The sequence below is a fragment of the Rattus norvegicus genome, chromosome 8 (assembly GCF_021556685.1).
Source record: "Rattus norvegicus strain SHRSP/BbbUtx chromosome 8, alternate assembly SHRSP_T2T, whole genome shotgun sequence".
In the NCBI taxonomy this organism is placed as follows: domain Eukaryota; kingdom Metazoa; phylum Chordata; class Mammalia; order Rodentia; family Muridae; genus Rattus; species Rattus norvegicus.
Window position 1 is genome coordinate 52,197,643 of NC_141541.1, and position 18,290 is coordinate 52,215,932.

Genomic DNA, 18,290 nt, shown 5'->3' on the forward strand with positions numbered 1-18,290 from the left:
CCCTCCTCTACAAGTGCAACTGTGGTTTAAGCACCGCCTGCGGAGTTTCACTTCCTAATGTGGAGCCTAGAACCAGCTTCCCAACGTTTAGATACAGGACACAGTTCACCACCTCTACTCACTGATTCACTGACACCAGAGAAAGTCATGGCTTTCAGTTATAAATCAGAGAGGCCAGACCACAATCCAGGACTAGCCAAGACAGCTTGGAGACTCACTTGTGGGTTCGCCATCCAAAGATAACCAGCCAAAGGAGGAGCTGGCATTGGAGATGTCAGACAGGGTCCGGCGGGCCAGTACAGCTGGCACAGGAGGCTTCGGTACATCATAGCCATCATCCTCGTTTTCTGACTCCTCCGGGCCAGTACTGGTGTGGGCTGTGGCCAAATTCCCTTCTCCTTAAAGAAAGTTGGTATGGTATAAGTTATTGTCCTCTCCTGACATCATTTTCCAACACACTTCAATCCAAAGGCACCCATTTATTTATTCACGTGTACATACATCCATTTATTTCATTCAACAGATACTCATCCTGTTTTGTCAGGATGGAAACTCTCCTGTGGTAGAGAGCAGATCTGACCAGCTCTCTTGTTGAACACATCAACAGTCACGTGCTTCGGTTAATGCTGCTGACGCAAGAGACTTGAGGGCTATTCTAGAGCCTCTGTGCTCCTGTGTGCGTCTCACTCCAGAAGCTCGGCCAAAGAAAGCTTCTTGAACCTTCTCTTTGGTAAGCTGCTTAACATGGGGATTGAGTATTTATCACCCACACACAAAAGAATTCATCAGTGCAATGGGACTACAAGAGAGCTGCTAGGACTGAGACCCGGGCCATAGAACAGATATCTGTCTCCAGCCCTGAGAGGAGCAAAAAACCAGGAACTAGTGTCTGAAAAGGAAATAAAAGACAAGTGGGGTCCATCTTATCCTCAAATCAAAGACCTTTTAACAAAGAGTACTGAGAATAATTTTCTCCTTCGCTTAAACTATCTCAACCAAATGTTACAGAGCAACCCCATGGTTTCCCTTTCTTTTTATTCTTCAGACAGGGTCTTAGCTATGTAGCCCAGGCTGGGCTCGAACTTACAATTCTTTTGCCTTAGACTCCTAAGTACTGACATTTTACAGACAGGTGCTACCACATAAGGCACATCAATTTTTAAGTAGAAGACAGGTTACCTACCACAGGCACTGTTCTCTGCTACGGAGAGTGCTTGGGACTGAATGTTATACATTGCTTCGTATGTGCAGCTGTCAATCTGCTGGTCACAGTCACAGGCTCTGAATCACAAAGAGGTACAATGGTCTTCACAAACAAAATTCTGTTATTTGCAAATTTAAGAAGACTAACCTGTCTCTAACTCTCCGCGACCTTGTTTTCAGAATAACACACTCTTTATACCAGTGCCATGACTGACTCATGGCAAGATCAGATGAGTGTGTTCTGGGGGCCACTGTGGAAACAATATAACTGCTTATCCCCATTAGACCCTACGCGCCGGGGTCTAGATTTCCCTCTCTGCTTTACTTCTGACAAGGTGATGGTGCGTGCAGTTAGTAAGTAAGCAGGTAAAAGACAGCAAAGACACTTGGCTCCAAATGGGGTTGTTGTGAGCGTACCGTGAACTCTGCGCTGTCTCTGCAGGCCGTTTGGGCTCTGGCTTCTGAACCCCTACAGGCCTAGACGTGGGAGTCATATATTCCGTGTCTTCTTCACTGTCCCCTTGCTCCCCAGGTGGCAGTTTTGGCACAGGAAGAGGCCTAGAAGAGTTTTTGAAGAAAAATTAAGTTGGAAAACTTTCAATTATGAAATAGATTTAGAACTGAAACAGCTCAATTTGACAGAACAAAATAAGTAGCACCTAGGATACTATCATTTCCACAGACCATGGCAAGTATTTAGGAAAACAAGCACCAACTACAAATCCTTTCAGCTCATCCAAATGTTAAAACGGGAATGTCAAGTATACTCAACTGACAAGTAAGTTTTTATAATGCTCCTTTTACAAGGTCAAAACAAACAAACAAACAAACAAACAAAAAACCAAAAACAACAAACCACCAAAAAACCAACCATGGAAATAGTAGGTGGCTATCTAACAGAATGCAAGAAATGTTGAGCAAATCCCAATAAAAAACCTATCGATGATAGCAGAGTCTATAGTTTGTCAAAAGAATAATTGCCTTTTCTCTTCATTTCCTACCAGAAAATCTAAAGTAAAGAGACAAAAGTAATCTGGCTGTTAGCATCCTATGGTAGATCATAGTCCTCTGACTTTTGATGCATTTTATTTGGGCGGGTGGGGGACAATGCAGGGATCAAACACAGGACCTTGCACATGCTAGACTGACCATGTCCCTGGGCCCCTACTGCAGAGGTCTTACTGTTGTAGTGCACACTACATAACTCTCTCTCAACTTCCTGCAGGGCTGGAGAGATGGCTCAGTGGTTAAGATTAAGAACACTGGCTGCTGTTCCACAGGACTGGGGTTCAATTCCCAGCACCCACTCAGCAGTTCACAACCATCTGTGACTCCATTTCCAGGAGATTTGATTACTTCTTCTGGTCCACAGGCACTGCCTGCACATGACACACAGGCATATGTTCAGGCAGAACAGTCATCCACATAAAATTAAAATAAAAAACTTCCCTGTTATCCCACTTTATGAAAGGAGACTAAGGGGTTGGGGATTTAGCTCAGTGGTAGAGCGCTTGCCTAGCGAGCGCAAGGCCCTGGGTTCGATCCCCAGCTCTGAAAAAAAGAAAAAAGAAGGAAAAAAAAAAAAAAAGATGAAAGGAGACTAAGACAAAATACTGACTGTATAAGAAACTACCCTGCCGGGGTTGGGGATTTAGCTCAGTGGTAGAGCGCTTGCCTAGCAAGCACAAGGCCCTGGGTTCAGTCCTCAGCTCTGGGAGGGGGGTGGGGGAAGAAACTACCCTGCCTCATAGGTCATAGAATAAACCTGAACGTCTGTCTTTCTTTCCTCTTTCACCATTTTTGCATATTCTAAATAATCAACAGAAGTGTTTGCATTTATTTGCCTCTGTATTTACATAATGTTTTCCTGATTACGAAAGCAGTACACATTTTTTGTTAAGTTTGGTTGGTTGGTTGGGTTTTTCCAAGAAAGGCCAACTCTGTAGCCTCAGCTTTCCTGGAGTTAGCTCCTTAGGTCAGGCTGGTGTTTGTTTTTTTTTTTTTTTTTCTTTTCTATTTTTCGGAGCTGGGGACCGAACCCAGGGCCGTGCGCTTGCCTACCACTGAGCTAAATCCCCAACCCCCTGGTGTTTGTTTTTGAGACAAGGTCTCACTATGTAGTCATGGCTGTCCTGGAACTCACTGTGTAGATTAGGCTGGCCTCAAACTTAGAGATCTGGCTCTTCTTGCCTTCCAAGTCCTAAGATTAAGGGCATTTGCCATAGAAACATAAGAAAACCAAATTGATTCTTTAAAAAAGATTAATAAAAATGATAAGACTCAGCAAGCTTGACCTACACACATGTAAAAGAATAAAAAGAAAAAAAATGACAAAATACAGAAATCACAGCACCCAGAAAGCCAAAGACAAATTGTGAGGTGGCTTTTGTTTTTAGATTTTTATTAACTGCAGTTATAACAGACCATGAAACACATGACTGCAGGTGCCCATGGGGGCCAGAGGCATTAGATCCCTGGAATGGAAGTTATACATGATTGTGCTGCTCCCATTTGGGTGCTGGGAGTCTAACTCAAGTCCTCTGAAAGAATAGCAAAAATTTGAACAACTGAGCCACTGTCTAGCCCCCATGTTTGTTTAAAGATTTGCTAGCTTGTAAACTTGTAGTGATTTTACTGTCTCAGCTCCTCTAGTGCAGAATACAGGCATGAACCAACCACACCAGGTTTACCATTCTAAACCTAGTGTGTGTTTGAGGCCATCATAGTCTGCCTAGGAAGACTTTGTCTCATGAGAGAGAGAGAGAGAGAGAGAGAGAGAGAGAGAGAGAGAGAGAAAGAGACAGAGACAGAGAAGCAGCCACTGCGCAGAATGAAACGGAGATGTAGCATGCTTACCTGGCAGCCAGAGAGTAAATGGCATTGGCGGATGAGGAAGGCTTGATTTTTGGGTGCTCACTCTCTGGACCTGCTACTGGGCTGCTATTCATAGTCTGCAAAGTAAGAAAAAGTCTGAAAAGAACTTCTCTTTCTCACCTACAGCTGAGTATCTCCTCTTACTGAACTTACTGGGAAAAAAAAATCTCAATATTAACATAAGCACAGACTTCAAACTCAAAGGGTTAGCACCTTTGACAGAATTGTTGCTTATGGATTCTGAAAGAATTTCAGGTAGGAGAGTCAGAAAGGAAAAACTAGGAAATACCTTCTTCATTCTAATTCTAAAAACAATGGGACGAAGTAAGTTGCCCAGAAATGTCACTTCTAGCATAAATAAATTGATACCGGGTTGGGGATTTGGCTCAGTGGTAGAGTGCTTGCCTAGCAACCGCAAGGCCCTGGGTTCGGTCCCCAGCTCCGAAAAAAAGAAAAAAAAAATTGATACCTAAACTCAAAACAGTTATTCTCCCTTGATGCTATGCCACTGGGTGCCACTCAAATGTCCTCATCTCTTCTGTGGAATCGACAAATGGCCATCTGAGGGCCACTACAGTCTTTACCTGTATTCCTCCCTAGACTTCCAACTTCTTGTCCATTCACCCGCCAAATTTGGTGTCTGTTAGCCAGGTTCAAACCATCAGTTTACAAGGGCTTGTCTTTTTCATCTAATGACTGCTTCCGTGCTCGCTTCGGCAGCACATATACTAATGACTGCTTCCAAGCCTTAGTGAATCCTTTTCATGCTCTCTAAAGAATCCACTCAACCTACTATTCCCTTCGGCTAAAACACTCCCACTTGATCGCTGGCACCAGTGATGGGGGTGTGGGGTATGTGTGTGCATTATGTGATATATTTTTTTCTGAAGATTTTAGTGACGTGTATGACTGTTTTGTTTTGCTTGCATGTACATATGTGTACCATGTGTGTGCCTTGTCCCCTCAGAGGTCAGAAAGGGGCACTGGATCTCCAAGAACTGGAGTTACAGGAAGTTGTAGAACACCATGTGGGTGCTGGAAACTGAATTCAGGTCCTCTGCAGGAGCAGTAAGTGTTCTTAACTGCTGAACCACCTGTCTAGCCCCTTGTCTCTTTAAAAAAAAAAAAAAAAAAAAAAAAAAAGGCATTTCTTTAGTTTGTGTATGTACGTGTAAACATCACAAGATAGCTTTCAGGATTCTCTTCTCTCCTTTTATTACATGGTCCAGAGAGTAACACCTGCAACATCTGCCTCATCAACATGTGTCTCTACCTGCTTGGGTGTCTCTTTTTTCCTTCTTCCCAGCTCCCTCCTCTCTCTTCCCTCTCCCTCCCCTCCCCCTCTCCTTCTGAGACAAGTTTAATTGAGTAACCCTAACTGGACTAGACCTTACATACACAAGGCTGGTCTTGTACTCAAGAGATCCACCTGCCTCTGCCTCCCACAGACCAGGATTACAGGTGTGCACCTGGCTTCTTGGGTTTTCCTTAAACAGACCTCCTTCCAAATTCACTTCTTTCCATCTCATTCCAGGGATCAAACTGATATGGAAGTGTCCTTACACTGAGCCTTCTCATCAGCCCTTAGTTTACACACTTCTCATGAGTCAGGAATTAATGCTCTCTCTGAACTCTGTATCAACCTATCAAATAATTTTGACCTAAAATCAGGTCAGTAGTGCATACTTGTAATCTCCGCTTAGGAAGTGGAGGCAAAAAGATCAAGAATTTGAGGATAGCCTAGAATACAGATCAAAACCATGCCAACAAAACACTTTTCCCCCCAAGTCAGAGTTTCTCCGCAGCCCTGGTTGTCCTAGAACTCACTTTGTAGACCAGGCTGCCTTGATATCAGAGATGCTGGGAAGAAGGTGTATACCACCATGCCCAGCCTAACAAAACACTTTGGACCATAAAACACCACCCACAAATACTACTAGGTTCAATGGTTTAAAATTTAGGACTCACCGTGGAGGTATCCAGACTAAATGTGCTTCCAAGCCTTGGAACATCTGCTCTGGGTTCCATTTGTGAGGGCAATGAGAATGGAAGTGAGTGCCGATTGGTCAATTCTCTCCCATTCCAAGGATCACCAGGGTTTGGAGTCGCTACTGGTACTTTAGGGATTGGCCGAGACAACCATGAGTCCCCTGGGCGGCTAGAGGGGACAGGGGGCAGTTTGTCTCTAGATGGACAGTCGCCTGGAGTACAAGGCAGGGGGCGTCTCTGAGGCCTTGTTTCTGTTCCAACAGAGTAAGGCCGGTCTGGAGGGGGTGGTGGAGGAAGATCTCGAAGCGTAGGAGGTATTGGCAATGGTTTGTCCTTATGAAGGGAGCTAGAAGAAGCCTATGGAAACAAGACAGAAACAAGTCAATCAAAACCACTAATACACATCAGAGGCTCAGCAAAGTGCAGAAATGGTTAATGCTTTGCCTTGGAAGCAGTCCCCAGAACAGAGGTGCTGGCAGGAACAGGTGCTCGCTGCTGTAGAAGGTCAAGTCTTGGTGGCACTGGAGGAAGGGAAGCTTGTGGGGCCATGGAGAATGGAGAGGAAGGCCTTTCCACCTAGAACCGATGAGATGTTAATGGGTTACTCTTGTTTAGGGAAGAGAATCTTCCAATCCTAAAGTTACAGACAGCAGACACTAAGTGACATAGTGCTGGGTCCCACAGATCTCTTAAGACTCAGATATTTTTGAAACCCTGAACTATGTCAGTAATCACCATAAGCAGGCACTCTCAACCACAGAGGCAGACTATAGGCACATGCATTTAGAGAGGCAATCCTACCACAAAGAGCCCACTTTACAATTTTTAAAATTACTAAAAAACTCTTATCTCCTCATCTTTGGAGGAAAAAAAGGGATACCGTCAAGATGGAAGCTAGGTAAACGTGCTTGCTCTGCAAGCCTGCTAACCTGAGCCCGAGGCCTGGGATGCATGTAAGGGTGGAAGGAGAGAACTGACTCTACAAAACTACCTTCTGACCACCATGGCAATGCCATGGCACCCACACACGCACAATCATGCACAAAACACACACACAAATAATAATAGATTTAAGGACAAAAGATAAATATTATCTGTAAAAAAAAAAGTATAATAAGTGAAAACCCTAATATCAACAGAAACTCTGAAGAGGCAAAGACAGACTGGCTAGAGACTCAAAAAGCAGGCTCACTTCAGCTGGAAATTCAGCATAACATTAGGGACTAAAAAGTTAAGTATTCACCAAGCTAACTCTCATGCTGTCAGTGTCTACCCCAGCACTTATTTCCTCTGAAGACCTTCAATCTACAGCGTCTCTTTTGTTCTACTTTTACTAATAAGCTTCTTGAGCTGAACACTGTGACACCCTTCACTTCTGTCAGAAACCAAGGCTAGGCAAACATGAGAACTGGATAAAGGACAAGAAAAGGAAGTAGCGTGCTCACTTTGACAGCACATATACTAACGATGCAGAGAAGATGAGCACGGCCCCTGCGCAAGCAAAGGAAGCCCCATGGTACACAGCAAGAAGAGCACGAACATGAAAGAGCAAAGCCTCTAGGATTCAGAGGTCCATGAAGCTCTTGTGACTTAGAGAGAAGCTGAAAAAAATTTTTTTCATTTTATGTGGGGGGTGTATGTGTGCGTGCGTGTGTCTGTGTGTGCTCCTGTCTGCCTGTCTGAATGCCAACCGAGTGCAGGTGGCCACAAACAACGGAGCAGGGTACCAGACCCTTTTGAGCTAGAGTTACAGTGTAGGTGGTTGTAAGTCTCAAGGACACTGGGCACTGAACTCCGGTCCTTAGGAAGAGCACCAAGAGTCCTTAAATCACTGACCCACATCTCCAGCTCCCTGCTCAATATTTGTAACTAGAATCCAAGAACTAGCCACTTGTCCTAGTTAAGGTGTACTATTACTGTGAAGAAACACCAGGAAAACCAAAGTTGGGGAAGAAAAGAGTTTATTCAGCTTTTAATTTCACATCACTGCTCATCATTGAAAGAAGTTAGGATAGGAACTCAAACAGGACAGGAACCTGGAGTCAGGAGTGGATGATGTAGGGGCTGTGGAGGACAGCTGCTTACTGACTTGCTCCACAAGGCATGTTCAACCTGCTCTCTGTAGAACCCAGTACCACCAGCCCAAGGATGGTACTCACAGTGGCCTGGGCCCTCACATCAATCACCACTAAGAAAATGCCCTACAGGCTGGCCCATAGCCTGATCTACTGAGGCACTTTCTCAATCTAGGTTTCTTCGATGACTACCGTTTTTATCAAGCTGGCATAAATCTAGCCAGCACACCAAAGTTCTGAATAAAAATATGTTAAGATATCAAAGGCCCAAAAAGGTTACCCCTTCAGTATTTTATAGAGATGCTTTTTTTTCCTTTTTTTTTTTTTTTTTTTTTTTTGGAGCTGGGGACCGAACCCAGGGCCTTGCAGTTGCTAGGCAAGCGCTCTACCACTGAGCTAAATCCCCAACCCCTATAGAGATGCTTTTTTTTTTTTTTTTCCCGGAGCTGGGGATCGAACCCAGGGCCTTGCGCTTCCTAGGCAAGTGCTCTACTGCTGAGCTAAATCCCCAACCCCTATAGAGATGCTTTTTAAGATTGGTTTTACTGTTTTCACTGTGTATATTTGTCTGTGTGTAGGCATCTATATGTGCATGCAGGTGACCACAAAGTGGTCAGGAGTTGGGCCCCCTAGGAACTGGAGTTACAGGTTTCTGACATGGACACTGGGAATCAAACTTCGGTCTTCTAGGAGAGTAGCGCATGCTTTTAACCATTGAGCTATCTTACCAGGCTCCTGGAAAGGTATTTCAAGGACATACTTTCCTCAAAAAGGGAAGAAGACTGCATAGGATATAATAAACAGAAGAGATTTGATCATGTCCCCCGAGAGGAAAGGGAAAAGCCTCAGGATGACAGGAAAGCAGATGTTTACAGAGTGACAGTCCAGATGGAGAAGGCACATATCACAACACCGTGTTATATACGATCTACTACAATACAGCATGTTTACAGCAGTGGTCTTCTAGCACAGTCTCCTGAGAAGATGCTTGAGAGTACTGCGTACTTGTTAGTGGACGATGCCAACTAGACATTATTTCTCTAAAAAACTAGAGAATTATTTCAAGAAAAAGTTAGGTTGTGACGAAAACAAACCATCACTTTATACAACGGAAATATATTTAAGAAAAAACCAAAACCTCAAATCAATAATGGGACTCAGTGGTAGAGGTCAAGTGCCACTCAGGTTCAATTCAAGGTGCAGCTCAGGAAGACACAGGCGCGCACACACACACACACACCCCCACCACACACACACCCCAACAGTTGCCAGGGTGTGAAGAACAGGCAACCTCATGCTTTCATACACCTCTATGGTGTGACTTTAATGTCTTCTAAAAGTAATAAACTGAAAGTTACAAAGAATAAAATAATAAGGAAATACTACCTATCTGCTATTCAGTGAAGAAATGAAATTGAAATACTACTATCTCTGTGGAATTCTTATGTACACCCTCCCGGTTTCATTTTTAAAGAAAGCCTTTCCGTGTAGCCTAGGTTGGCCTGAATTTATTTTTAAATATGTGTATGTGTCTGTGTGCAGGAGGCGGTGTCCTTCTGCCTCAGCCTCTCACCCTTTATAACCACAGCTTTCACAAAGTTTAGATGCCACAGCATTTACCCCACAGTTCTGCTACAAATCCAACCCACAGACAGACTTGCACAATACACCAATATGTTTAAGCATGGAGACTATATATCCCTTAAGAAACTACATGAACGGGGTTGGGGATTTAGCTCAGTGGTAGAGCGCTTGCCTAGGAAGCGCAAGGCCCTAGGTTCGGTCCCCAGCTCCGAAAAAAAGAACCAAAAAAAAAAAAAAAAAAGAAACTACATGAACTATATGAACTGTGGGATGATACCTTAGTATTGAAGCATTTAATTTGGGGCTCACTGTTCCAGAGGGTTTGAGTCTATGACCATCATGGCAGGCAGGGAACGTGGCAGCAGCCACGGTGCTGAAGCAGTAACTGAGTGCTCACAACCAGGAGGCAGAGAGAACTAACTGAAAATGATAGTAGGCTTTTGAAACCTCAAAGCCTACCCAGAGACACAGCTCCCTAACAAGACACCACCTCCTAATCCTTTCACCAACCAGGGAGCAAGTACTCAAGTGCATGATCTTATGGAAGCCATTCTTCTCAAACCACCAGGGATAACCATAACCAAGTGGCAATACATAAATGAAGATTTTTGTTTTGTAATCTACAAAGCTATGGATCCAGAGTTTCTCTGTGTAGCCTTGACTGTCCTGGAACTCACTCTGTAGACGATGCTGGACTGCCTCTGCCTCTGGAGTGCTGAGATTAAAGGCAAGTGCCTCATTTTTTAGTTCTTTTCAAATACACATATTTAAGAAACACATACCCAACCATTTGAAACAACATCCACTCTCTTCCTGTGCTAAACAGTATTTCACCTGCACTACATTAGAGACTTACTAGCTCAGTGGCGAAGAGCACTTGTTCTTACAGGAGACCCAGATTCAATTCCCAGCACCCACATGGTAGCTCACAATTATCCACAATTCCAGTGCTAGGAAATTTAATGCCCTCTTTTGATGCCCATGGGCACTAGGCATATGCATGTTGCACAGACATATTTACAGGTAAACACTCATACATAAAATCTTTAAAAATAGAAAAAGAAAAGAAAGCAAGCTATTAGGTCCCTGAGAGTCTTATCTGAGATTCCTGGTCCCATGTGACGCACTACAGGGACCTAAGCTTCTGGGTAATGCATGCTTTCTAAGTCCTCATTAAAAACTGTAAAATAGTATTCCATAAAAGTCCTATAGGTTTCTACCCTCAGAAATAACAGCAAGTAAGCATATGTCCAGCCCCCCAAATTCAGCTTTTTTTAAGGATATGGCCAAAAAATTAATTAATCCGAGGGTAAGGATCATGCCTAGGGTCTTACACATGCTAGGAAATCACTTATGCTGGCTAGTTTTTGACTTGACTCTGAGAGAAGGGAACCTCAACTGGAAAAGGCTTTCATAAAACTGGCCTATAGGCAAGCCTGTAGAGCATTTTACTAATTGGCTGGATGACCTGATTGGCTGGCTGGTTCATTTGGAAGCTGCTAGCCCCTTGTGGGTGGGTGAGTGCCACCCTCGGGCAGGTGGTCTGTTCAAAAATCAGGCTGAGGCCAGGTATGGTGTACATGTCTTTAACCTCAGCATTCAAGACAACAAAGCAGACAGATCTCTCTGTGACTTCAGGCCAGCCTTGCCCATGCAACTTGTGTTCCAGGATAGCCAAAGCCATATAGAGAACCAGATGTGCACATGCACATACACACGCACATAGACACGTAGGCTAAGCAAGACAGTATGCAGCACTCTTCTATGACCTCTGTTCCTGTCTCCAGGTACTGCCTTGAGTTCCTGCCCTGACTCCCCTAGATGATGAACTACAAGCTATAAAAACACTTTCCTCCTCACCTTGCTTTCCATCAATGTTTTATCACAATACAGAAATGCTGAACAAGACATCACTCTAACACCAAGCTGGATCTCTAATGCCCCCTTACCTTGGCACCTGCCAACTCCTTCATCATGAAGAGAGAATCATCAGCTCGTTCATCATCATCATCATCATAATTTGGGGAAGGAGCACCTTCCGCTCCTTGCCTTAATAGACTGCCACTGCCTCTGGGGTCAAATGGATCCACCACGATGGGCTCAGTACCTTTGATTTCACATCGGCAAAAAGGACAGCCTTGACCTTCTGATTCCTGCGGAAGAAGCAGGTGACAGTGACAGATACTGAAAGTGCTTAACATACTTTATCGACTAGAAGATACAGGTACCAGAGATTAAAGTACAATCCATGAGGATATAGCTTAGAGGTAATGTACGCAGTTAGTACGCCTTAGAGTCATTCCCAGTGCCCAGAAAAAGAGCTAGAAAAGGAGGCTGGAGAGATAGTTCAGTGGTTAAGAACACTGACTGTTCTTCCACAGGTCCTGAGTTCAATTCCCAGAAACCGCATGGTGGCTCACAACCATCTGTAATGGAATCCTATGCCCTCTTAAGACTCTTATACAGAGCACTAATATAAATAAATAAATCTTTTAAAAAAGATGGAGCAAAGGAGGAAAGTCAGGCACTGTGTCCCAACCTGGTAGCGCCATTGTTTGGGAGATCAAAGCAGAAGGAACAAGAATTTGAGGTCATCTTCTGAAACTGATTTAGAGGACAGCAGTGGTTAAATGAGGCACTACCTTGAAAAACCAAAATGGGAGAAAGCAAGAAGAGAAGGGGATTTAAAAGGCTAACTTTACCCCATCCTTTCTATATAACACTGATTCTCAGAATGATCACACGGAAACATTGCCGCATTTGGATAGGCATACCTGCCACGATGTGAGGCAGGACGTGCACATGAGGTGTCCACAGGGCTCAATCTTCACATCCTTATCATTCTCAGCACATATCTTACATAGTTGAAATGTGGAGCCCATTTCACAGTATAGTTCATATTGTTCCTTTGGTGAAAGAAAAATGAGAAAGAATGTGTTGAACGAGCAACAAAATGCTAGCAACAGGAAAACCAAAAACAGTCAATTTACTCAAATAAAAATGCCACAATAGGTGCTTAAGACATGGCACAGACAGGAGAAGCATTGCTGTTGTATAAGCATGAGGGCCTGGGGTCAGTAACCCTAACACTATTGCTGGAGGTGGGGACAAAGGGATCCGAGAGGCTTGATGGCCAGCCACCCAAGCCAATCAGGGTTCAGCAGTAAAAGAGCCCATTTCAAAAGAGCTGCATGAAGAGTGGTTAACAGATACCTAATGTTGACCTTGGGTCTCCACATGCACATGCACATGCAACACAATCACACACACACACACACACACACACACACACACACACACACACTCATTCACTAGTCAATGGTTTAAAATTTAGCTGCTGCAATTACTTAGATTATATATTGAGTTCTGTGAGTATATCCAAAAGCTTGGCTCCAGCAATACATAGTTATAAAACAAAACTCACCTGGGTGACTTTGATATGATCTTGAGGGGTTGGTTCACATAAACCTGTCAGGTCAGGATTTTGATTTCTTCCATCAGGAAACAAATAGCTTTAAAGAGACAAATATAGGTCATCTTTGGGGTTTCAACTAGGCTAATTTACCAGTGCAAGCTAAAGCAGACAAGTGAGAGCTACCACATTTTAAAAATGTGGAGTAGAAAGTAACCAGTAACAAGGGTCTGAAAGGACAGCTCTTTGGTTAAGAGCACTGGCTCCTATTCCAGAGAACTTTAGGGTATTTTTGTTGTTGCGATTTGTTTTTATTTTAAGACAGGGTCTCACTCTATATCCCTGGCTGTCCTGGAACTTACTGTGTAGATCAAGCTGGCCTCAAACTCAAGAGACCCTAGCTCCAGAGTGCTGGATTAAAGGTCTGTGCCACTACAGGATCTAAGATTGATTCCTAGCACCCAAATGGAGGCTTACAACTGTAATTCTAGTTCCAGGATTCTGACGCCCTCTTCTGGTCTCAGGTAATAGGCATACAAGTGGTGCCTATTTAGGCATGCATACAGGCACAGACAAACACATAAAGACCAACAACAAGAAGCCAGTGTGGAATCACACACCTTTAATCCCAGCACTTGGGAAGCAGAGGGAGGCAAGTGTCTGAGCTGGAGGCCAGTCAGGTTCAGTTTTAGGCCAACTGCATTGAGACTCTATCAAAACAAAACCTCCAAGTAACTATCACCTTGGCATGCAGGTTATATTAAAACTAGCAGATGTGTCATAGTTTGCCAACCTGTATTTTCAACAAATGTCCACGAGTCATAAATATTGTTTTCAATTACTATGGGTGGGCCTTGTTATGTAGCCTAGGCTGGCCTCAAACTCACAATCCTTAGCCCAGTTCTTGGAGTGCTGGGATTTTAGGCACATGCCACCATCCCCCCTCCCCCACATTTGCTTTTGACTAACAACTTTATGCAGACACCAATTTACAAGTGCTGTAACAGGAAGCAAATGAAGCCACTGAGACTATCCGTACGTAGTTTCTAGCACCAAACTATTCCAGTATTAGGAGCGGCATGTCTTCCTGCCCCAATGTTAATGTGGAGATGATACATAATAGAAAACCAAATTCCCTAGTCACTTTAGAACACAGCTCGTTTTCTGACCCACAACCGTATCGTCAGTGTTTACTGACTGAAAATGAATTTGAATCCCCACAGGAATGATAGTTTAGGAGTGAGAACGTAGCCATACAAATTAGCATGCATCACAAAAGCCCAAGGCCTGAAGAAAAACTGCTGAACCAAACTAAAACTAGGTTGAAGGCCATCAAGGTCTGCTGCCATTGAAACATCTAATTACTCCCTTATTGACTACTTAAATAAGCAGCTGAAGAATGTCCTGATCCTTGCAGAGTTTTTAATTCTAATTTGGCTTTAAGACTAAGTTATTTGGAAAAAGAGGTAAAGTTTATTTGTGGTAATAACTAAACAACAAAGAAAGCCAATCTCATACTTAGAGAACCCCCTTAAACGAGCAAAGCTGCTTCACTCTCAAGGCCAAAGCAAGGAGGGATGTTAATATATTCCTAACATTTCAGCCTCCAGAGGAAACATGCAACAGAAGCCATTAACGAAGAGGTAGTGAAGTCCTCCAGTTCCTAGATTCTGAGGAGACAGAAAGCAGTGATACTCACAAGCCTTCCCTGAAGCCATCAATCAGTGCTTGGAAGAGCGGTTTATTGTGTGGGATTGTCTGCAGGATGTTCCCATCAGCTGTAACGTACCCAATAGCCCACTGACCCAAACGAGTACAGCTCAGCCGAAAGATGTAACTGAGAACAGAGATGACCAGAAGTTTCAATATACATGCTGGTATTCGACAGAAGGCAAGATAGAGACAAAAATCAAAAAAGACCATTAAGAATAACTCCCATGGGGGGAAAGGATGACTATGAAAAAAAACAATGAATGGAAATGTAATAATGAAACTCATTTCTTTGTACGCTAACTTGAAAAGAGATTAAATAACTTTTCAAGGGCCTGGCCACAGCTTAGGGGAGAATGAATACTCAGCATGCTTACAGGCTTGAGTTCAATCTCCAACCTTAAAAAACATCAACCTCGGGCTGGAGAGATGGCTCAGCGGTTGGGAGCACCCGACTGCTCTTCCAGAGGTCATGGGTTCAATTCCCAGCAACCACATGGTGGCTCACAACCATCTGTAAAGAGTTCTGATGCCCTCTTCTGGTGTATCTGAAGACAGCTACAGTGTACTTATATATAATAAATGGGTAGATCTTTAAAAAAAAAAAAAAAAAAAAAAATCAACCTCTCTAATGATTCCAGAACAGAAGCAAAAGACATAACCCTCTGTGTTCTATTTTTTTAGGGATAGACATATCTCAGGGTGGTCTCAAACCATCTCCCTGTTTCAGCCTTCCAACCTCCTACACACTGACTCCTAACAACCAGCACAGCCCCGTTCTAAATGGGCTTAAAAAAATCTCCTAAATCACAGGATGTGACTCAGTCAAACCCCCTGGCAGACATCAATCCTATCTATCACTAAATCTGGGCCACCGGGAACCAATAAGATGATGTTGCTTCAACATCAGAGGGGCCATGAGAGTCAGTCAGGACAACGAACCCCTCTGCATCAAGGCACTGACCTGCCGGGTTTGTGGATGAACTTCTGGAGCCGAGCTTTCACTTCATCATACGTCAGGAAAGCCATGTAGCCAGGGTGAGTTACAGCAAGGCTGTTCCAATTTCTGAGCAAAGAGGACCAGGGCTAAAGAAAGAAAACATCAATCACAGACCATTTGGCTCAGACATACTACTATCCTTTAGAACAATAAAAAACAAAGAAAAACCTCAACTCTCCATTATAAATTCAGGCTTGTCCCAATTGTCTATTGTTATCCTATGGGAAGACAAATCTATTTGAGAGAGTAGAAACTTTGAGAGTTAAGAATACAAACTGCCTTGTATAGGGAGAAGATGACACACAAAACAATTTGCTCAGCAACTCTAACTAGTATTAAGGTCAGATAATGATAAGACCCAGAAAAACAGAATAGGGTCTATAGATGCAATTATTAAACCCTTAATGAACGTTTATTCAAGCTGACACACATACATACATTGAAGTATCAATGCATTTTAGGGTTAATGATCTAGAATGGAACAGAGAGCCAAGTATGGTGGTACATATCGGAATCCCAACACTCTGGAGGCAGAAACAGATGGATCAGAAGTTCAAGTCTATCCTGGGCTACATACGATTTTGTTTCCAAAAAGAAAACAAAACAGAGAAAGAGTTGAACAACGGAAAAACAAGTTGGTAACACACACCAAAGGAATAAAAGTATTAAAATAGGCTTTTGAGCCCAGGACCTTCCCCAGCTTTCAGGCTCACTTCCACTCTTGGGAATGCCTTCCCTGTCTTTCTTTTCTTTTCTTTTTTTTTTTTTTTTGGTTCTTTTTTTCGGAGCTGGGGACTGAACCCAGGGCCTTGCACTTCCTAGGCAAGCGCTCTACCACTGAGCTAAGTCCCCAACCCTCTTTTCTTCTTTTTAAAAAGCATTTCTCAAATTGGATGACATCTGTGTTTACATAAGGGTTTTATCCAGGAGAATATGGGCACAGGCTTCTTAATACATAGCACCTTCTCAAGGATTTTGATCCTCAAAAAAAGGATCAGTACATAAATTTAAATATTCAAGGTAGAGATGATTTCTCTTAATTGGCATTAAACTTTTTTTGATTTATTTATTTTATTTTATATATGTGAGTACACTGTAGCTGTCTTCAGACACACCAGAAGGCATCAGATCGGATTACAGATGGCTGTAAGCCACCATGTGGTTGCTGGGAACTGAACTCAGGACCACTGGAAGAGCAGTCAGTGCTCTTAACTACTGAGCCATCTCTCCAGCCCAGCATTAAACTTTTGATCATCTATATTTTCATTTATCTTTTTTTACATTTTTTATTTATTTTTCTCTTATGTATTACATCCCAACTGCGGTCTCTAATTCTCCTCCCCCTTTCCTTGTTCTTTTTTTTTGGTTCTTTTTTCCGGAGCTGGGGACCTAAACCCAGGGCCTTGCGCTTCCTAGGCAAGCGCTCTACCACTGAGCTAAATCCCCAAGCCCTCCTTGTTCTTAATAGACTATTATTTCTGCTACTATCTGCCTACCCCAAAGGGATAAACTATATCCCTTTCTGACAGTTCTGTGACATTAAAATAACGTGAAAGAACATTCAAGAACAACCAAAAAGACACGAGAAGATAATAAATATAGCCATTTAAAATTCTGTTTTGTTTGAGACATCTTACTGTGCGTGCGTGCCTGTGTGTACACGCACCCACACACATCTGGCTAGGCTTGGAACTTACCTTGTGGTTCAGGCCAGCCAAGACCTTTTATTCTCTTACCTCAGCTTCCCATGTACTGCTATTATAGGAAATGTGCCATCATGTCTAGCGAGTTATGATATATATATATTTTATATATATATAATTTATTGTATGTATAGGAGTATTTTGCCTGCAAGTATGTATGCGTAGTACATGTATGTAGGATGCCCATAGGCCACAACAGGGCATTGTATCACCTAGAATTAGAGTTACAGTCACCATGGGAACTGAACCAGGGTCCTCTGAAAGAGCAGCAGGTGCTGTTATCTTGCCTCTAACTCACTCTATAGCCCAGGCTGGCCTTGAACTCAGCAATCTTCCTGCTTCAACTCCCTAGGTGGTAGGATTTTAATTGCAGGCCACCATATACAAAACTTTTATCTTTTTTTTTTCCCCCTCCGGAGCTGAGGACCGAACCCAGGGCCTTCTGCTTGCTAGGCAAGTGCTCTACCACTGAGCTAAATCCCCAACCCTTTTATCTTTTTTTAAAAAGAGCTTTCTCCTCAGAAAAATAGCAGCAGGTTAGTCAATGACTTTAGAATCATACCTGAAACAGCCGTGTAAAAATATCAAATTCAAAAACAGAAATATAATCATTGCAGGTCAGATCAATAGTGGACTTCAAAGCCATGGCCTCCAGCCCAGAACTGATGGGATGCACTTCATGCAGGGCCTGTCGAAAGCTCTTCCAAGGGACTATCGTCCTGGGAGGGATGGGTGAGAAG

General features: G+C 43.2%; 1 protein-coding gene across 4 annotated transcripts in view; it reads right to left on the reverse strand.

Moving 5' to 3' along the window:
* Positions 1-18,290, reverse strand: part of Cbl (Cbl proto-oncogene) — an 83,476-nt gene that overhangs the window by 9,013 nt on the left and 56,173 nt on the right. For 2 of the 4 annotated variants that reach the window (NM_001419955.1, XM_087563305.1), the window contains 12 exon segments: positions 219-398; positions 1,184-1,281; positions 1,621-1,761; positions 4,060-4,154; positions 6,046-6,423; positions 6,511-6,642; positions 11,675-11,878; positions 12,500-12,631; positions 13,150-13,237; positions 14,837-14,974; positions 15,812-15,933; positions 18,113-18,269. In NM_001419955.1, the coding sequence (NP_001406884.1) occupies positions 219-398; positions 1,184-1,281; positions 1,621-1,761; positions 4,060-4,154; positions 6,046-6,423; positions 6,511-6,642; positions 11,675-11,878; positions 12,500-12,631; positions 13,150-13,237; positions 14,837-14,974; positions 15,812-15,933; positions 18,113-18,269 (1,865 nt within the window). 4 annotated transcript variants of the gene reach the window in all.